General features: G+C 44.0%; 2 protein-coding genes across 2 annotated transcripts in view; one reads left to right on the top strand and one right to left on the bottom strand.

The window, feature by feature from the left end:
- Position 1: 1 nt before the first annotated feature.
- Positions 2-2,565, top strand: sox8a (SRY-box transcription factor 8a). The gene is given in 4 exon segments (XM_084040256.1): positions 2-863; positions 1,397-1,653; positions 1,749-2,243; positions 2,246-2,565. Coding segments are annotated over 4 exon segments (1,464 nt in total). The 5' UTR covers positions 2-447; the 3' UTR covers positions 2,542-2,565.
- Positions 2,566-5,290: 2,725 nt separating this feature from the next.
- The window catches only part of LOC311033010 (arf-GAP with dual PH domain-containing protein 1), a 20,348-nt gene continuing 10,029 nt past the window's right edge, over positions 5,291-15,609 (bottom strand). The window contains exons 3-11 of the mRNA XM_084040147.1: positions 13,611-13,702; positions 11,316-11,398; positions 9,456-9,568; positions 9,190-9,336; positions 8,123-8,206; positions 7,970-8,032; positions 7,479-7,550; positions 7,164-7,392; positions 5,291-5,413 (exon numbers count right to left, since the gene is read on the bottom strand). Coding sequence (XP_083896273.1) covers positions 5,385-5,413; positions 7,164-7,392; positions 7,479-7,550; positions 7,970-8,032; positions 8,123-8,206; positions 9,190-9,336; positions 9,456-9,568; positions 11,316-11,398; positions 13,611-13,702 — 912 coding nt within the window. The 3' untranslated portion in view covers positions 5,291-5,384. The remainder of the gene's footprint in view (positions 5,414-7,163; positions 7,393-7,478; positions 7,551-7,969; positions 8,033-8,122; positions 8,207-9,189; positions 9,337-9,455; positions 9,569-11,315; positions 11,399-13,610; positions 13,703-15,609) is intronic.

Below are 15,609 nucleotides of genomic sequence, written 5' to 3'. Positions count from 1 at the left end.
GAATAATAAAGTTTATCATTTGTATCATAAATGTAGTGTGCATATAGCATGGCATTTCTGCCTGAACGTGGACAAATGAAACCGAGCCATAAGTCTAACTTTCAATACTACTGTCCGAACCATCATCACATTTGTGTTTTACATCTTAAATGTAATGTAACAACTGGCTGCCTCCTGCTGCCTCGTTGCCACGCGAGGAGGAACTGCGCTTGTAAAAGTTCGCGAGTAGGCCAATCGGACTCAAGGGGTGGAGAGATGTAAGTGGGCCCCTAAAGAGTGTTAAAGTAGCTTACTAAAAGGAAAACGTTGCCTGACTGTGGCGGAGGACACGAAAGGGAATAGTCCGAGGCGACACATTTGGGGATTTTACCTGTTCTTCCAGTCTTCCAACAGAGCCGTGCGCATTTACGCATTTGGAGACTCCTCGATCCCACCAAGCAACACATAATGACAGAAGAGAGCAAGTCCCTGACAGACCATCCGCGCAGCTCATCGGGCAGCGACAGCCCCATGTCCCAGCACGGACTGGACTCAGAGCCCCGGACCCCTCCGGCGGGGTCCGACGCGGAGGAGGCTGCGCGCCCGCCCGGGATTACGCGCAAGACTGAGGAGAGCGGCGTGGAGGCTGCGGAGCGCTTCCCCGCCTGCATCCGCGACGCGGTGTCGCAAGTGCTGAAGGGTTACGACTGGTCGCTGCTGCCGATGCCCTGCCAGGGGGAGAGAGGGCTGAAGAGCAAGCCTCACGTGAAACGGCCGATGAACGCCTTCATGGTGTGGGCGCAGGCGGCGCGGAGGAAGCTGGCGGACCAGTATCCTCACCTGCACAACGCGGAGCTCAGCAAGACGCTGGGCAAGCTGTGGCGGTCGGTATTTAGTGTTTAAGACATGGACAAGTGTGAAGACCTCGTCAGTGAATTTCACCCCAAATGAGAACATTTGTGAAAGCAATAGGCCTACAACTCATGATCAATATTAGGCTAATTGGTTGTAGTGTACAGAGATTGACACAGAATTAGAAGGCATACATACTGAATTGTGTTTTTTTTCAATGCGAATACATGGTTTTGTCACATAAAACTTAAATCAAAGCAACAAAACATGTGTGATTTACTAGATCATATTGTTGGATTATTTATCTATTGTCATTCCAACAGCGTTATACTAATCATAATCTGTTACATAACTAACAATAGCTGTGTGATTGGGCATTAAAATATTTCCTTTTTAATTGTAGTGGAGGCAAAATGTCACTCGGTAATAAGAATGATTCAAATCCGTCTGGTATTTAAGATAATTCTATTTTGTTACACTGGACACAGAAGTTATGGCAACATGTGTATCCATTTAATAATGAACATCTGCAGGACCTTCAGTAATCCTCTGACTCTCTCCTCAGACTTCTCTCTGAAACGGAGAAGCGTCCCTTCGTCGAGGAGGCCGACCGGCTGAGGAAGCAGCACAAGAAGGACTACCCGGACTACAAGTACCAGCCTAGGAGACGCAAGAGCACCAAACCGGGACAACAGGGGGACTGTAGACCCGGACTGGTCCAGCAGCAGCAGCAGCAGCATGGCTTGTATAAGACAGAACCAGGGGTGGCCAGGCTGACCGGTGCAGGGGAGGTTCACCATCATTACCATCCAGACAGGACAGGTCAGAGCTCACTTTTAATTATAAGTGCACGTGTTATCTTTATTGCTCCAGCATGGAAATACTGATTGATGCTTCCTTTGGTTTCTGGTTTCCAGGTCAGTCTCATGGACCTCCAACGCCTCCAACTACCCCTAAAACCGACTTCCACATGGGGAGCAAACACGAGGGCCTGCGGCCTGTGGACCCTCCCACCGGCCGCCAGAACATCGACTTCAGCAACGTGGACATCTCGGAGCTCAGCACCGACGTCATCAGCACCATCGATGGATTCGACGTCCACGAGTTCGACCAGTACCTCCCTCCCAACAGCCACGGCTCCACCCTCCCGACCCCCCCAGATAGCAGCCACGGACACGGCAACCCCCCGGGATCCTTCCTCCTACCCAGCATCCACCACTGCCAGCCTCACTCCATCCCCACGTGGACGCCCAAAACCGGGACTTCCGCCGGAACGCCACCGTCCGAGGACAGCGGCCAGAAACCTCAGATTAAAACGGAGCAGATGAGCCCGGGTCACTACAGCAGCCCCTCCTCATCCACCCCTCCACCTCCCAGACCACCACCTGAGTACACCGCCCTCGGGTCGGGCTCTGCCCTACCTCCTCCTCCTCCACCAACCATTCTGACTACACTGACCTCCAGAGCTCCACTATCTACAGCGCCTTCTCCGGGTACCCCGCCAGTCTGTATCAGTACCCGTATTTCCACCACTCCTCCCGCAGGCCTTATTCCAGCCCACTTATCAACAGCCTGGCCTTGGCGCCGCCACCTCCACACAGTCCTCCTCCACCCACCAGCCTCCCTACACAACACTCACCCTGCATGGAGGAGGAGGAAACCCCACAGAAGTTAGGATATGGACAAAAACAGAGCAGTGCCCTGCTTTAATGATTCACAAGACGATGTTGAGAGATTTGGTGATTAAAATGAAATTAAATTAAAGTTAACTCCTTTTTTTTCTCTTTAAACCAGTGTGGATTTCTGAAAGACGCTTCATATTGTCGATATTAAGTTACATTTCTTCATTTTCATGGAAAGAAATGAACAAAGATTCAGTGTTCGGAGTGAAAGGGAGTGAGGCGTGACATTTAAAAACGTAAAAACGTTCCACACTAATGAGATGTTGGTATGTGAGTCCCACCGACTCGACACAGGCAGCTTCAGGTTAAATAGCAGTTTTATATCAACGGGGTCCAAAGTCAACTTTGTTACATTTTTGATTCAATCTGATTTCTATTTTACCTGCAGGGACATAGGGACCGAGATATTGTGTCTTCTTCTAATTAATATAGGATATCATAGGAGACTCTGTCTAGGTGACTTCAGGTGTAGGATAATCACACAATTCTAGATCACAACATTTAAAAACAACAGGAATTCACAAAGTCAAGAAGTCCTAACACTCCTGATATTCTCTGTCCTGCTGCATTCCCAGTTGCTTCCCAGTCCAACAGCTGCTCCTGCTGGGTTTCCTGTGAGGAGATTAGTTAATTTCACAGTCCCGGCTCCGGCTGCAGCGTCGGCTGCCGGGACCTGACGGACAGGACAGCTGGATTGGGATTTCTAATACACCAAAAAAAAAAAAAAAAATGCTCCATTTGATTTACGACACAGAAAGACGAAGAAGAAGAAATCTTGACTTGTTGACATGAATCTAGTCTGACTTTAATGTGTTTTTAAATCCATCCAAAGTGTTTAAAATGAGTCCCAATAACTCATCAGAACATGTGATCCTTCTTAACATTCTGGTCAACACTGAAGCAGCAGCTTGCCTGCTTGCAGCTCAGTGAACTCACTGTCTGAGCAGTTTACCGTGACAACCTGGTTGCCAACGACAACAAGGCGGCCAGACAGAAGCAATATTGATTTACCTGTGATTCCGCACGGCCCCTGGAGCCAGCGTGGAAGTTTGTGTAAGAGTGGCGAGATCATCAGGTGACATTTACACCACTGGGCCGGTTCACACTGCTACAAGTGACCGATGAGCGCCATCTACTGTTACACTGGACTACTGCACCTTAATGCAATGAGGGCTGCAGGTTGTATGGATTTCTGGATTTATTATGTCCTTGCTAATTTGTTCAATTTTTAAATAGTTTAACATTTTTGAAACCTATTATACTTTTATTCCCATGCATGTGCATTATGGAGCTAGAGCCAGAAGGTACATTAGCTTAGCTTAGCATACACACCTACTAATGCCTCTAAAGGTAGATTATTAACACACATCTTGTTTCTTTAGTCTGCAAGCAAACAGAAATATTTAAAAATCAGAAAGAAGTGAGTTCCGGACCACTCTCCTATCTTCTGCCTGCAACTTCGATGCTAAATTAGATTAGCAACTACGTGCATAACTCCCCTAATGCTGTCTGTAGTTAAGTTGCATTGTGGGTAATGTAGTTATAGTCTCCAGCATGAGTCTGGAGCACAATCAGTGTAGTGATCGTTTAACGGACCGTTTTAAAGTAACATAAGAGCGCCATCTGCTGGATAAATGGACTCATAGCGTTGCATTTACAGTGCTAATGCCAAAAAGGTTAATCATCCTACCTAGACATGAAAATATCACATTTGATCCGTAAAAATGAAAAATCAAACACTCAATTCCACTTTGATTTCAGGTTCATCTGTATTCATGTTAATGTTTGTTGTTTTTTATAATAATAATGAAACAAACGGCCACTGTGATTTTTAAGGGTCAACACAACAATGTGTCTTCAAAAACAAATGATGCACAAACGTAAATAAAAAGAGTCGTAGAGTAGAAGTGTTGTATAAATTACAATCCTGTCACATTATAATCCTTTTAAAGCAGCAATACCTCAACAGTACAAATAAATAGAAGAGAACAGCTGTCAGATCGAGGTTGTAAAAGAACCCTGCCTGGATATGCAGATATCGGCCACCTCCAGCTACCTTAACAGCTACGGTGATCACTGAGAGTTTTATATACGTGTGTGTGCGTGTGTGTGTTCATATGCATATTTGTTGTTGTTAACAGCACTTTGTAGGTTTCAGGTTTAAACAGGGTCTCAGAGGTTCAACCTCACAGCGTCCTCAACGAAAAACAATCACACACACACACACACACACACACACACACACACACACACACACACAACCACACACACACACACACACACACACACACACACACACAACCACACACACATACACACATACACACACACACACACACACACACACACACACAACCACACACACACACACACACACACTCATCAAAACTGTACATTCAATAAATTAACAATGCATTGTCTTTGTTAAGCAACCAGTGAAATGACTCTATAATTACATTAGATTACAGGAAGGACGAACCATTACAAGACGAAATCTGAGGGAGGGGGGGGGGGGGGGGGGGGGGAGGGTCCACATGGCTGAGGAAAGGTCAAAGGTCGGATGATAATGTAGAGCAAAAGGTAGTCGGTGCGTTAGTGACGGCATCATCTACCCTTTGGCTTCGGATCACCAACGTTTCAACAATGATGGGCCCTCGTTCCCGTTAGAGTTCAGGTTTTCAACACATAGACAGACCCGAGCCCATCCCACTGTTTCTCTTCTTCTTCTTCTTCATCACCCCCCTCCCTCCCTCCCCCTCCCATCCTCCAAACCCCCCCCCCCCATCATCACCTCACCGCCTCGGCTTCTGGTCACACATTGGGATTGTCTCTGATCTGCTGATCCTGCTGAGTCGTGGCTTCTTGCAGTCTTCAAGGCTTGTGTTTAAAATGAGCCTCCACTGCAAACACACACACACACACACACACACACACACACACACACACACACACACACACACACACACACACACACACACACACACACACACACACACACAAAAGCTTACGTTATACAGATGTGTTGTTTGAGGATCAACAAGAATGCTTTGGCATTAAAGTCAAAGTTGCCTTTAAGCAGAAGGTGCATTATGATACATAATAATAATAACTTTCCTTTAAATATCACATTTAATACAAACAGTTGCTTTACATGAGATGGAATTAAAGGTACCCTGTGAATTTTTTTTTGTTATTTTGCAAGGATTTTTGTGTCAATGTATTCATGTTGATTCTCTTTGTGTGAATTTGAGCGACTATGTCAACCAGGAAGTAATCTGTAAAAGCAGACGACCATTTTGACACCATCAACCTGTGGTTTATGGTCCAGCATCCATGTGCTGGAAACCACCTCAGATGGGACTCGAACCCACAATCCCTGGCTTAGGAGGCCAGTGCCTTATCCATTAGGCCACTGAGGCTTACAACGACACTACAACCCTATTGGGAGCAAAACATAGGAGTATTTACGTAACATAGCAACGGCCCCTCATGCTATTGTTGCAGTAACAAAGAGAACACAAAGGCAACCGACAGAGGACCCAACCTTTAAACAACCTGACCACTGACCAATCCCATCATTCCTACAGTATCCTGACACGCTGCTGAACGCTTATTTATTACAGAATATAGACAGTTAACTTCTGGAACATCCTCAATATCACATTTCAGACTGTTGACCCATTCAGAGTTATGACAGATATGGTTTTACCAGCAACGTCTTGTTCTGAAAAGTGAGGCCAACTTGGAAATGACCATACCTCTCACTTGATAAGGCCCTTTTCACAACAGCCATGTTCTCTGGGTAAACACAGGTGTAATTAATAACTCTAATTATGGCCCTGTTCCATTTTGGTGAGCCAGGATCCGTGGTGTTGCTGGTTCAATGGTATTGATTACACCTGTCTTCAGCCAGCATTCTTATCACGAGTCTCCTTCAATACAGCATGATGTCCATTTCATAAATTATGGTCCCATTTAGAGTTAAGTCCAAGACAGCAAAGGTCAAAATCCAGAGCGTCAAATGTCAATGCTTCACAACCACAGTCTACAAACCGAAGGATGACATCAATGCCCAGTTCTTACTTCTTTTATTCAAGTCTATGAGCTTTACTTTCCACAGAACGATGTGGAACAGAATGCCTATCCATCAACCTGCCTTCTAATAAATTACCCCAGATGGGACTCGAACCCACAATCCCTGGCTTAGGAGGCCAGTGCCTTATCCATTGGGCCACTGGGGCTCTACATGCCAACTGATCACCAATTCTGTAGAGCTACCTCACGTTTCTCCATCAAGCAACACTATGGGACGCCCATGACCATCACAAAGCAGTAACCCTTCACACTCTCTCTGCAAGGAGTGTTTCAGTGTAAAACTCAATAAGAGAGGGTGTTGTGACCCATCCCCCTCTGAACTACAGGCGGAGGACTCTTCCTCATCACCCCACCACTGAAAAAACACCCCAGATGGGACTCGAACCCACAATCCCTGGCTTAGGAGGCCAGTGCCTTATCCATTAGGCCACTGGGGCTCAACAACAAGCCCTTTCACCAGTTATATGTTACGAAAAAGCAAAAACGCCACAGGGTCACTTTAAACACACATAAACACGCGAAAGGTTCCAAATATATTGTGTTGAAGTTCCATACCTGCATATTCCTGCGGCCTCATTGGTCGATTGATGACCCTCTGGAAGGCGGCTATCCAATCCCGTTGCTCCGCCTCCGTCTCGCAGGCGAACAGGAACTTCCTGTCCGGCGTGACGATGGTGATGCCGTGGTTCCAGTGGTAGCCCTGCGTGGACGAGGGCAGGCCGGACAGCACCGTGTAGCTGTTCTCCTTACTGCCGATGAACACCTCGCCGCGGGCGTAGGCATCCTGACGGACGGAGAGGGAGGGGGGGGGAGTCCTGTCAACCAACGTAGTGGTCGGTCGGAAAGGAAAGAAGGTGAGGATGTTCTTACCAGAGGGTCTTTGAAGTACATGAGTCTCCGGTCATCCATCGTGAACCACCTCTTCTTGAAGCCCTCTGTGTGCTGCAGAACAAGGCTATAGTTAGCACACTGTACGAGCTTCAGGATGCATTATTCTAGATCACAATGGTTCCCAAACACGATAAATCGGAGTGATTGTGAAATCAATAGCAGAAAAGAAAATCATCAATTTATCTATTTTTCAGACTAATCCCAAATTTTTGAATTTGTGCTTGTAAAATATGTTTTTTTTTTCACCCTTTCAGGCCTCAACTACTCAAATAAATGTATCTACAATTAGTCAAATTAAACATTCTGAGAAGGAAAAATATTTCCTTTCATTTACTTTCTTCATTTTAAGGCTTCATGAGAGCAAAATGATTTTATTATTCGTGACCTGCAGACACTTTTTGGGCAAATATATCTGCAAATTTGAGACGTAGTAATATTAATAGAGATCTAGTGGGATCCACAGCACCAACCTTTGGACCCGTTTTCTCCATAAATCCTTCCTTCATGAAGTTGCGGGTCAGTTTGGGCACCAGCTGGGGTTTCAACATAAACGCTTGTTAGTCATCAGATCTAACAGTGAATAAATCTCGTTTTTTACAAATCAGCAAACAACACATCCTCACCTCCTCGTCACCTGCTCCGGGGAAGGCCACCTGTAAGTAGTGGAACCTTGCCGCTCGGATAGCGTTGAACCAGTCGACCATCTCCTGTACAAACAGAACACGCCCCGCTTGAATCTTTTCACCATTTGCATTGTGGGAATAATGTTTGTGTTTCTTCCCCCGTTGCCAGTGAAGGCATGGGTGGAGGTGGAGGTGTAGTCAACGTGCTGGGTGGATGCTGCAGTGCTGTCGATACAACGAGAGTCACCGTGACACGGAATGAACCCAATGAACTCACTGCCTTCAGCCTGCAGTTACACTACTCAGCCAGCAGAGGGAGCAGGCAGAGCAGCTGCTGAATGGCTGTTCATGTGTGTCCTTTAAATGTCTCTCTCTCTTTCACCCTTTATATATGTGTATCTATTATTATCATATATATATCAAGTGAAGGTCAGATTTATGACAGTTTATACGTTTAACTGGTTATTAAATATATTATTGCTCAGAAAACGAAATAAACAAATTGGATAATTATTATTATTTATTTCCTTACTGGTATTTACTGGAAACTACAAAACTAGATTTGCTGTTGATCCTACTCATGTTGAATGGATTCACATGTGAATATGCACAGCCCTGACATTTAGAGATGAGTCTGTGACCTCATCACCCCCACAAGGAAGCACCACGCTGAGCAAACCCCCAACCCACCCGGGGAAGAGTATGAAGGGCTTTCAATGAAACAGAGCCAATATAATAGAACAAAACGTGTAAAAACAACACATTTTACATTCTGTGTCTGGCTATCTGGATAAAGTGCCGACTTCCAGCTTCGTTTGAGGTTACTCACAACCATACTGGTGTACACTTTAACAGTAAGTCAATTCTTAACTCTCTTCCATGCATTTAGATGTAGACGTCAGCACTTCACCCCCGGTCGTCATCGTCTCAGAGCCAAACCCACACAAACCTGTGTCGCTATGCCGACACTTTCTGTAGCCGCTGATGCTACAGATGTCCAGAAAAGGCCAAAGAGGGAATTAATAATGAAGGGACATGTCCGTGTTACTGCGTTCTCAGACTCCTACCTTGGCATCGCTGTGGTAGACGAAGATGTTCCTTGTGCTGTTGTCTTTCAGGTAGGTGATCTGCAGGCCGCAGGGGTTTCCGATCTTGGCCGGCTGGAAGGTGGCGTTCAGGGTCTCGATTTTCATCACCGCCTTGGGATCCCTGGCCTTGTGGGGTGGAAGAAGACAAACCACAAGTCACTTTAAAAGCCTCACATTCCCCCGTTTTTCCCCCTAAACGCCCTTTTATATATATATAAAAAAAGCAGCTGCATCATCTCGCTTACATCCTGCTTGTTGAAGTATTTCAGCGCCCCCTCCCTCTCCGAGAGGATGAACTTTCGGCTGAGAAACTGACCGTTGTCTCTTCCTCGTTTCCATAGAAACCCCTCTCTGTACCCTGGGCAGACAGAGAGGGAAGAGAGTGTTTGAGGTTTGGGGAGGCTGTTATCAGAAACCCATCGGTATCGGATGAAAACAGAGGAGGCATTCATAACCAACCCATGGTGAAATGTTGTTACTGCTTTTGTCGTAAGATGATACTTCAGTTCAGCAGAAAATCAAACATCATTCCAAATCACGTTTTCAAAGAGGAGACAGAAAACACAACATCCGAGAGGCAAACAGATAAAAGAGGGGAGAGCGCAGCAGCATGTGATTTTACTGCCTCTTAAGACCAAACAACATCCTTTTCCATGTTAATGATATGCTCGTTCTATTTAAAGCCTGTAATGCCGTCTATTTTTGGTTGAAAAGTGTCGCCTATCCCGCCTCCTTTTCTGTCCTTTCTCTTCTATTTCTGTCACGCCGTGACGTGCTTTTCTTTCTAATCTGGATCTATTTCCGTGGTTTAATGGGCGGACGATGTCTACGCATAATGAGCTGACTATCTACATTTCAGTCATGTGACTGATGATGTTTTCCCAGAGTGGTACGGAATGAAAAAGGGAGTTATTTTCACTCCAGAAAAGTACAGAATAAAAAGGAAGTTCAGATTTCCCATGTGTGAGAAAGAGCAATAAATGGAGACGACTGAGAGGAGATAAGGGATGTGTGTGTGTGTGTGTGTGTGTGTGTGTGTGTGTGTGTGTGTGTGGCTTTCTGACTTGAGACGTTCACCTCGATCAATATCCCTCCTTGTCCCCACCCTCGTCTCCTTCCCTGACACTCGTCTCCGTCCTCATAGCCTTCGCATACCTGATCAATATTGATATTGGCAGACGAGGCTACTGCAATGTCAGACAGACGTGTGTGTGTGTGTGTGTGTGTGTATGTGTGTGTGTGTGTGTAAACGAATGGGTCACTGGAAGCCAATCTCACAGCTCTGTCTTCAACGAGCATGAAATGTATACTAGTTGACTCACTCTCTCACACACACACACACACGCACGCACGCACGCACGCACGCACGCACACACACACACACACACACACACACACACACACACACACACACACACACACACACAGAGACAGACAGACAGACAGACAGACAGACAGACAGACAGACAGACACACACACACACACACACACACACACAGACACAGACACACACACACACACACACAGACAGACAGACAGACAGACACACACACACACACACACACACACACACACACACACACACACACACACACACAGACAGACACACACACACACACACACACACACACACACACACACACACACACGGCGATGTTTCTGGATAATTGAATTCCGCTGGGAAACGTCGGTCCGTTTTCAAGGTTCCTGCTTATCGACCGGTAAACAACGTGAGATCGCCACGACGACCGACCGGCCGTCTCTGACTCCGTTTCTTCTGAACTCTGAATATGAGTGTGCTGGGTCGTGTATGCATGAAACTGTATGCGTCTGCAAGAATAGATAAACTGCTAATTAGTGAGCTTTAAAAGTGTCTTATGTCGGATAGAAACAAGTTGGTTCCGCTAACGCCAGATGTTTGCCGTTGCTATGACAACAAGTGAAAGCTACAGCTTGCATCTTAGCCCAACCACCCGATCAATAAAACACCCATAAGATGACAACATGGCCTCATATAAATAAAACCACCAGTTTAGTGTCCTTTAAATATTGATCTCAGGACGGCGATGAGGAAACATCTGGTTGGTCGAGGATCTTCACGTACCTGCAGAGTAAGGCTCCTGCTTTTCGATGAACTCAAACTCGTTCCTCTCGTACTTGGCTCTGATCCACTGCTCTCTCAGCATCCTGGTGACACGGAGCAGAAAACACACACGTGGTGGATTTCAGGTCCGTTAAGGTCAAACATGAAACTCCTCTTCTGTGACAATACTTAGAAAAGCCCAAAGTACGCGTGTCTCGACTGTACATGAAAAACTGCAATATAACCCTCAGGGATCAGAGAGCATCAGGTGCCGGATGGTTTCAGCCACGTAGCCGTTTTATTTTTATTAGATATGTTTGTGAAAATGTCATAATTACATTAGAAAGGTGACATTGGATCACTCAATTCTATTCAATTCCACCTTAATTAGAGTGCAAACGGACGTTTTGTGCCAAATTTGAAGATATTCCAAGATTTGAAATTGTAAGAAAACGTTTTCCTGAGATTGTTTTGTTCATGAGGGTGGACAGACGGGTGGAGAGAGGGAGAGACAGGTGGTTGGACGGACAGACAGGCGTACAGATAACCCCGTATTATTGATGCCTTTGTGTTGAAAGTTGGAGATGGTTTCCTTTGAACATTTTACTTGAGGTCCTGATTAAACTGAATAATGGAACAGTCTTTGAGCTTAATGTTCTCCAACACTCCTTTGTTTCCACCAAAACCGTCTTCCTCTTCGGTTGTCATGCCAACGAGCGCTTGTCATCCTCTCTCTCCATCTCTCAACCTTTCTGTCTTCCCTTCAGGCTCCAAACAACCGTCCAATCAGCATCATGGAAAGGTTCTTCCTCTCTTTGAATGACACCTTCTAGTGACACTGGATCGGATGAGAACCCTGTGGTGGTCGACGTGATGAAGAGGAGTAAACACAAACGGACACGGACGGAGGAAGAAGACACTCTACCTGTCTCACTTCTGTCTAATTTCCTCAAACACAGACGGATGGACAAGCCTTAAACACCCAAACTATATGCAGGTTCCTCCACCTTCTCTACAGTCAAATTCAAGCCCCTTTCAAGCACTTCAAGGTGCATTTCCATGCTTTTCCAGCCCCTTCCAGCTGTGGTAAACTCCATCTTTGTACCAATCCAATGGTCAGTATTCAGTCTACTTATTATGTCACTTGTTCATCACATTAAATGAGATGTTATTGTCCTCTAAACAACCAACATGATGTTTGGAGACAGCTTTTTACAGAAGGACCACAAATGAAAGGAAAACTAATTCCACTAACAGATCCACAGAAATATAATCACCAACTATTTTCATCATCTGTTCATCATCAAAAGTCATTTTTCATAAAGAAATGTCACAAAATGCTGTTTTCAGTCCCTCAGATATGGAGGTCTTCTTTTCTCTGTTCTATCATAGATGTCATCACATACAACACACATTTCAAGACCTTTAGTCTACATCCAAGCACCTTTCAAGCCTTGGAAACACCACACTAACATTCAAGTGGTTTCAAGGATTTCCAGCACCCGTGGTTGTTTGGTGTCAAAAAAGCAAATGTACTATTCAGCAGATTAAATACTAAATGTTTGCATGCAACTCAATGAATCCACTGATTCAAGTATAAAACAGGAAACAGTCGGCGGGGGTGTGAATATATTTATACTTTTCTACACAACAAAGAGGAACAGATATTGAAGCATGCAGTGTAACCGCCTCTGCTTTCTTTTTTAAATAAGACTGTGAAGTTCAACGGGGAACCAACATTAAAGAATAATAATAATAATAATAATAATAATAATAAGTAAAAATAAGTAAAAATGATTAATTAAAACAGTTCAATAAACAAACAACAGTTCTATAAAAAAAATAAAAAATTAGAATAAAATAAATAAATAATAAAACACAGCAACATAACTCAGGACTTTAAATGAAGAAATAATGCTTTAAAGTTCCACTAATAAAATGTATTTATATCATATACATCCATACATTTGAGCACAGGTTATTATTTTTCAATCTATTGTCAAAAGCCAATTTTATGCGAGTACGTGATTTGCTGTCAAATTGTTAAATAAAGCTTGTTAAAAAAGAGAACACACACTCCCAAGTCGTCTCTTTACTATTTATAGTTTAAACAGTGAACTTCAAAGTGATATTTTGAGCAATAAAAGGTTGGATTCCACGTCGACACACACAAGCGCCGACCTTTAAAGTGATGCTGGTGCCATTATGGAAACTCAGCGCTAGGCTAGGCTAGTGTTCTCTTTTTAAGACAGCAGCTTGTATAAAACTCAGAATAATCCTGGCTGCACGTCAGACTTGAGGAGAAGAGGCTCTTACTTGCAGTCGGTGTGTGTTGGTCTGTAGTAGAAAGCGGGGACCTTCTGCTCGTATTTGGCCCTGGCTGCGTTGTTGCCGGTAGCAACCATCAACTGAAAGGACAACACAAGCCGGTCATCTCAATATCATTCACTTCCACAAAACATACAGGAGTCCAGGGCCAATGGGAGGCCAAATACTATTTAATGTAATCGTAGATGTACAGTTTCAAGGTATTTTATTCTGAAAAACCTTCTAATATACCAGCCATACCAATTTCAGTGTCTACACTACACTGGTATAATAATAATAAAATAATAATAATAATAAAATAATAAAATAATAATACAAATAATAATAATAATAATAATAATAATAATAATAATAATAATAAATAATAAATAATAATAATAGCCTATATTTTTCATACAGAACAATATTTTAATGACAGAATATTTATCTTGGCCAATTGGATTTCAAAATAAAAGCAGATCAAATAAAAGGAACACCAACATCTTTGCTCCTTTAGGAATTTATCAAAAAGAAATGATAAAAATAAGAAATTTAAAGGAACTAAAACCTGAGGAATAGTGACGACAAAACTACACTTGGAAAAAAAAGTAAAATGACATTAAACTTTAAGTGAGACATCAACTCCGGCGTAGACAATCTTAAGTATGACAGAACTTCTGACAGATCTGGGATTAATGGTGGACTTGGCTCCTGCATTGGGACGAGTCTGCCTTCTTCTCCTTTGTTGCCTTTCATCCAGGGATAATCCCTGAGCCACATCCAGCTGGCTGAATCCCTCAACAACGCCTGGCTTTTTTTCTTTTTTTGAGGGGGGCTCTGGGAAGGGATGCAGCACCAGGGGGCATTTTATTGTGAAGGTCAAATGGCAGCAGAAAAATACAAAAACCTCTTGAGAAGTCACATAAATCATCAAAATGTGACACATCTGCTGCAAAAAGAATGTGTTTGACACCTCAGATATGACCTTTTAGAACATGATGTCATCAAAGCAGAATGTAATAAAGAATCATGTCTGCACTCGTATCCGTATCAGTTTCTGGATTTTTTTTACAAAAATAAGCAAATATTCATGATAACGTCACTTGCATGGCAACAACAAATAGGAACCACAAAAGTCATATTCCTCTCTGCAATGACGTCATATGAAACAAAGAGCTCATTCATCAAAATATGCGAACTCCTCCACCTTCACGCAATAACGATTAACCCCAGAAAAATAACAATAAAGTGTTTAGACATTCCTTTTATTGCAGCGGGACACCACAAGAGCTCAGCAAAATAAAAGCATTAAAACTCTCCCAGCACTGCAATTACAGGAGGAGAGATTTAACGGAAAGCCTTCACTTTCCTTTTGCAATCAAATCCAGTTTGCCCCATCATCTAATACTGTAATACTTTTATATATCCAAACACCCATCTTTGATGACACAACCTTCAGTAAGATTCCCCTTGACATCCCTAATTATTATCCTCCCACATCTCCAACCTCCGGTTTGTCCTCATGACTCATGCCAGCATCGCCTCCCTGAAAGTCTCATTGTCACTCGGTGGCGGCGTGAAACCGCTGACATGATCCGTCCGAGGGAGACAACTTCCGCCGGCCCACGACATTTTGTCTAAAGAATCAATATATGTTCTCCAGCTTCCTAAAAACCCAGATCAGGATCCTCGGCCTGCAAATACTGCACCAACAAACCCAGCAGCCGGCAGTTTGTTTTAAAGAGATGTTGGCCTGCAGCGTCTATCAGCAAGTCGAGCTGCTGCTTTCACTCTGAAACAAAAACATCCATCACTTTGCCTTCACATCCGTGGCATGTTCCCTCATCCTGCTCTATTTTCATACCTTATTGTTAAGAAACTCTCCTGGCTAGGTTGTTTCCATGGAAACAAAACAACAACAACTAAACATCCAGATACTGTTTCAGACTTAAGGCTCCATACTTCATATTTTTTGTTGCAATATTTTTTTGTCTGCACCACAACATCT

The sequence above is a fragment of the Eutrigla gurnardus genome, assembly GCF_963514095.1.
Source record: "Eutrigla gurnardus genome assembly, chromosome: 22".
NCBI lineage: Eukaryota > Metazoa > Chordata > Actinopteri > Perciformes > Triglidae > Eutrigla > Eutrigla gurnardus.
Note: the sequence above shows the minus strand (reverse complement) of the source record. Positions and strands in the feature narration are given on the sequence as shown.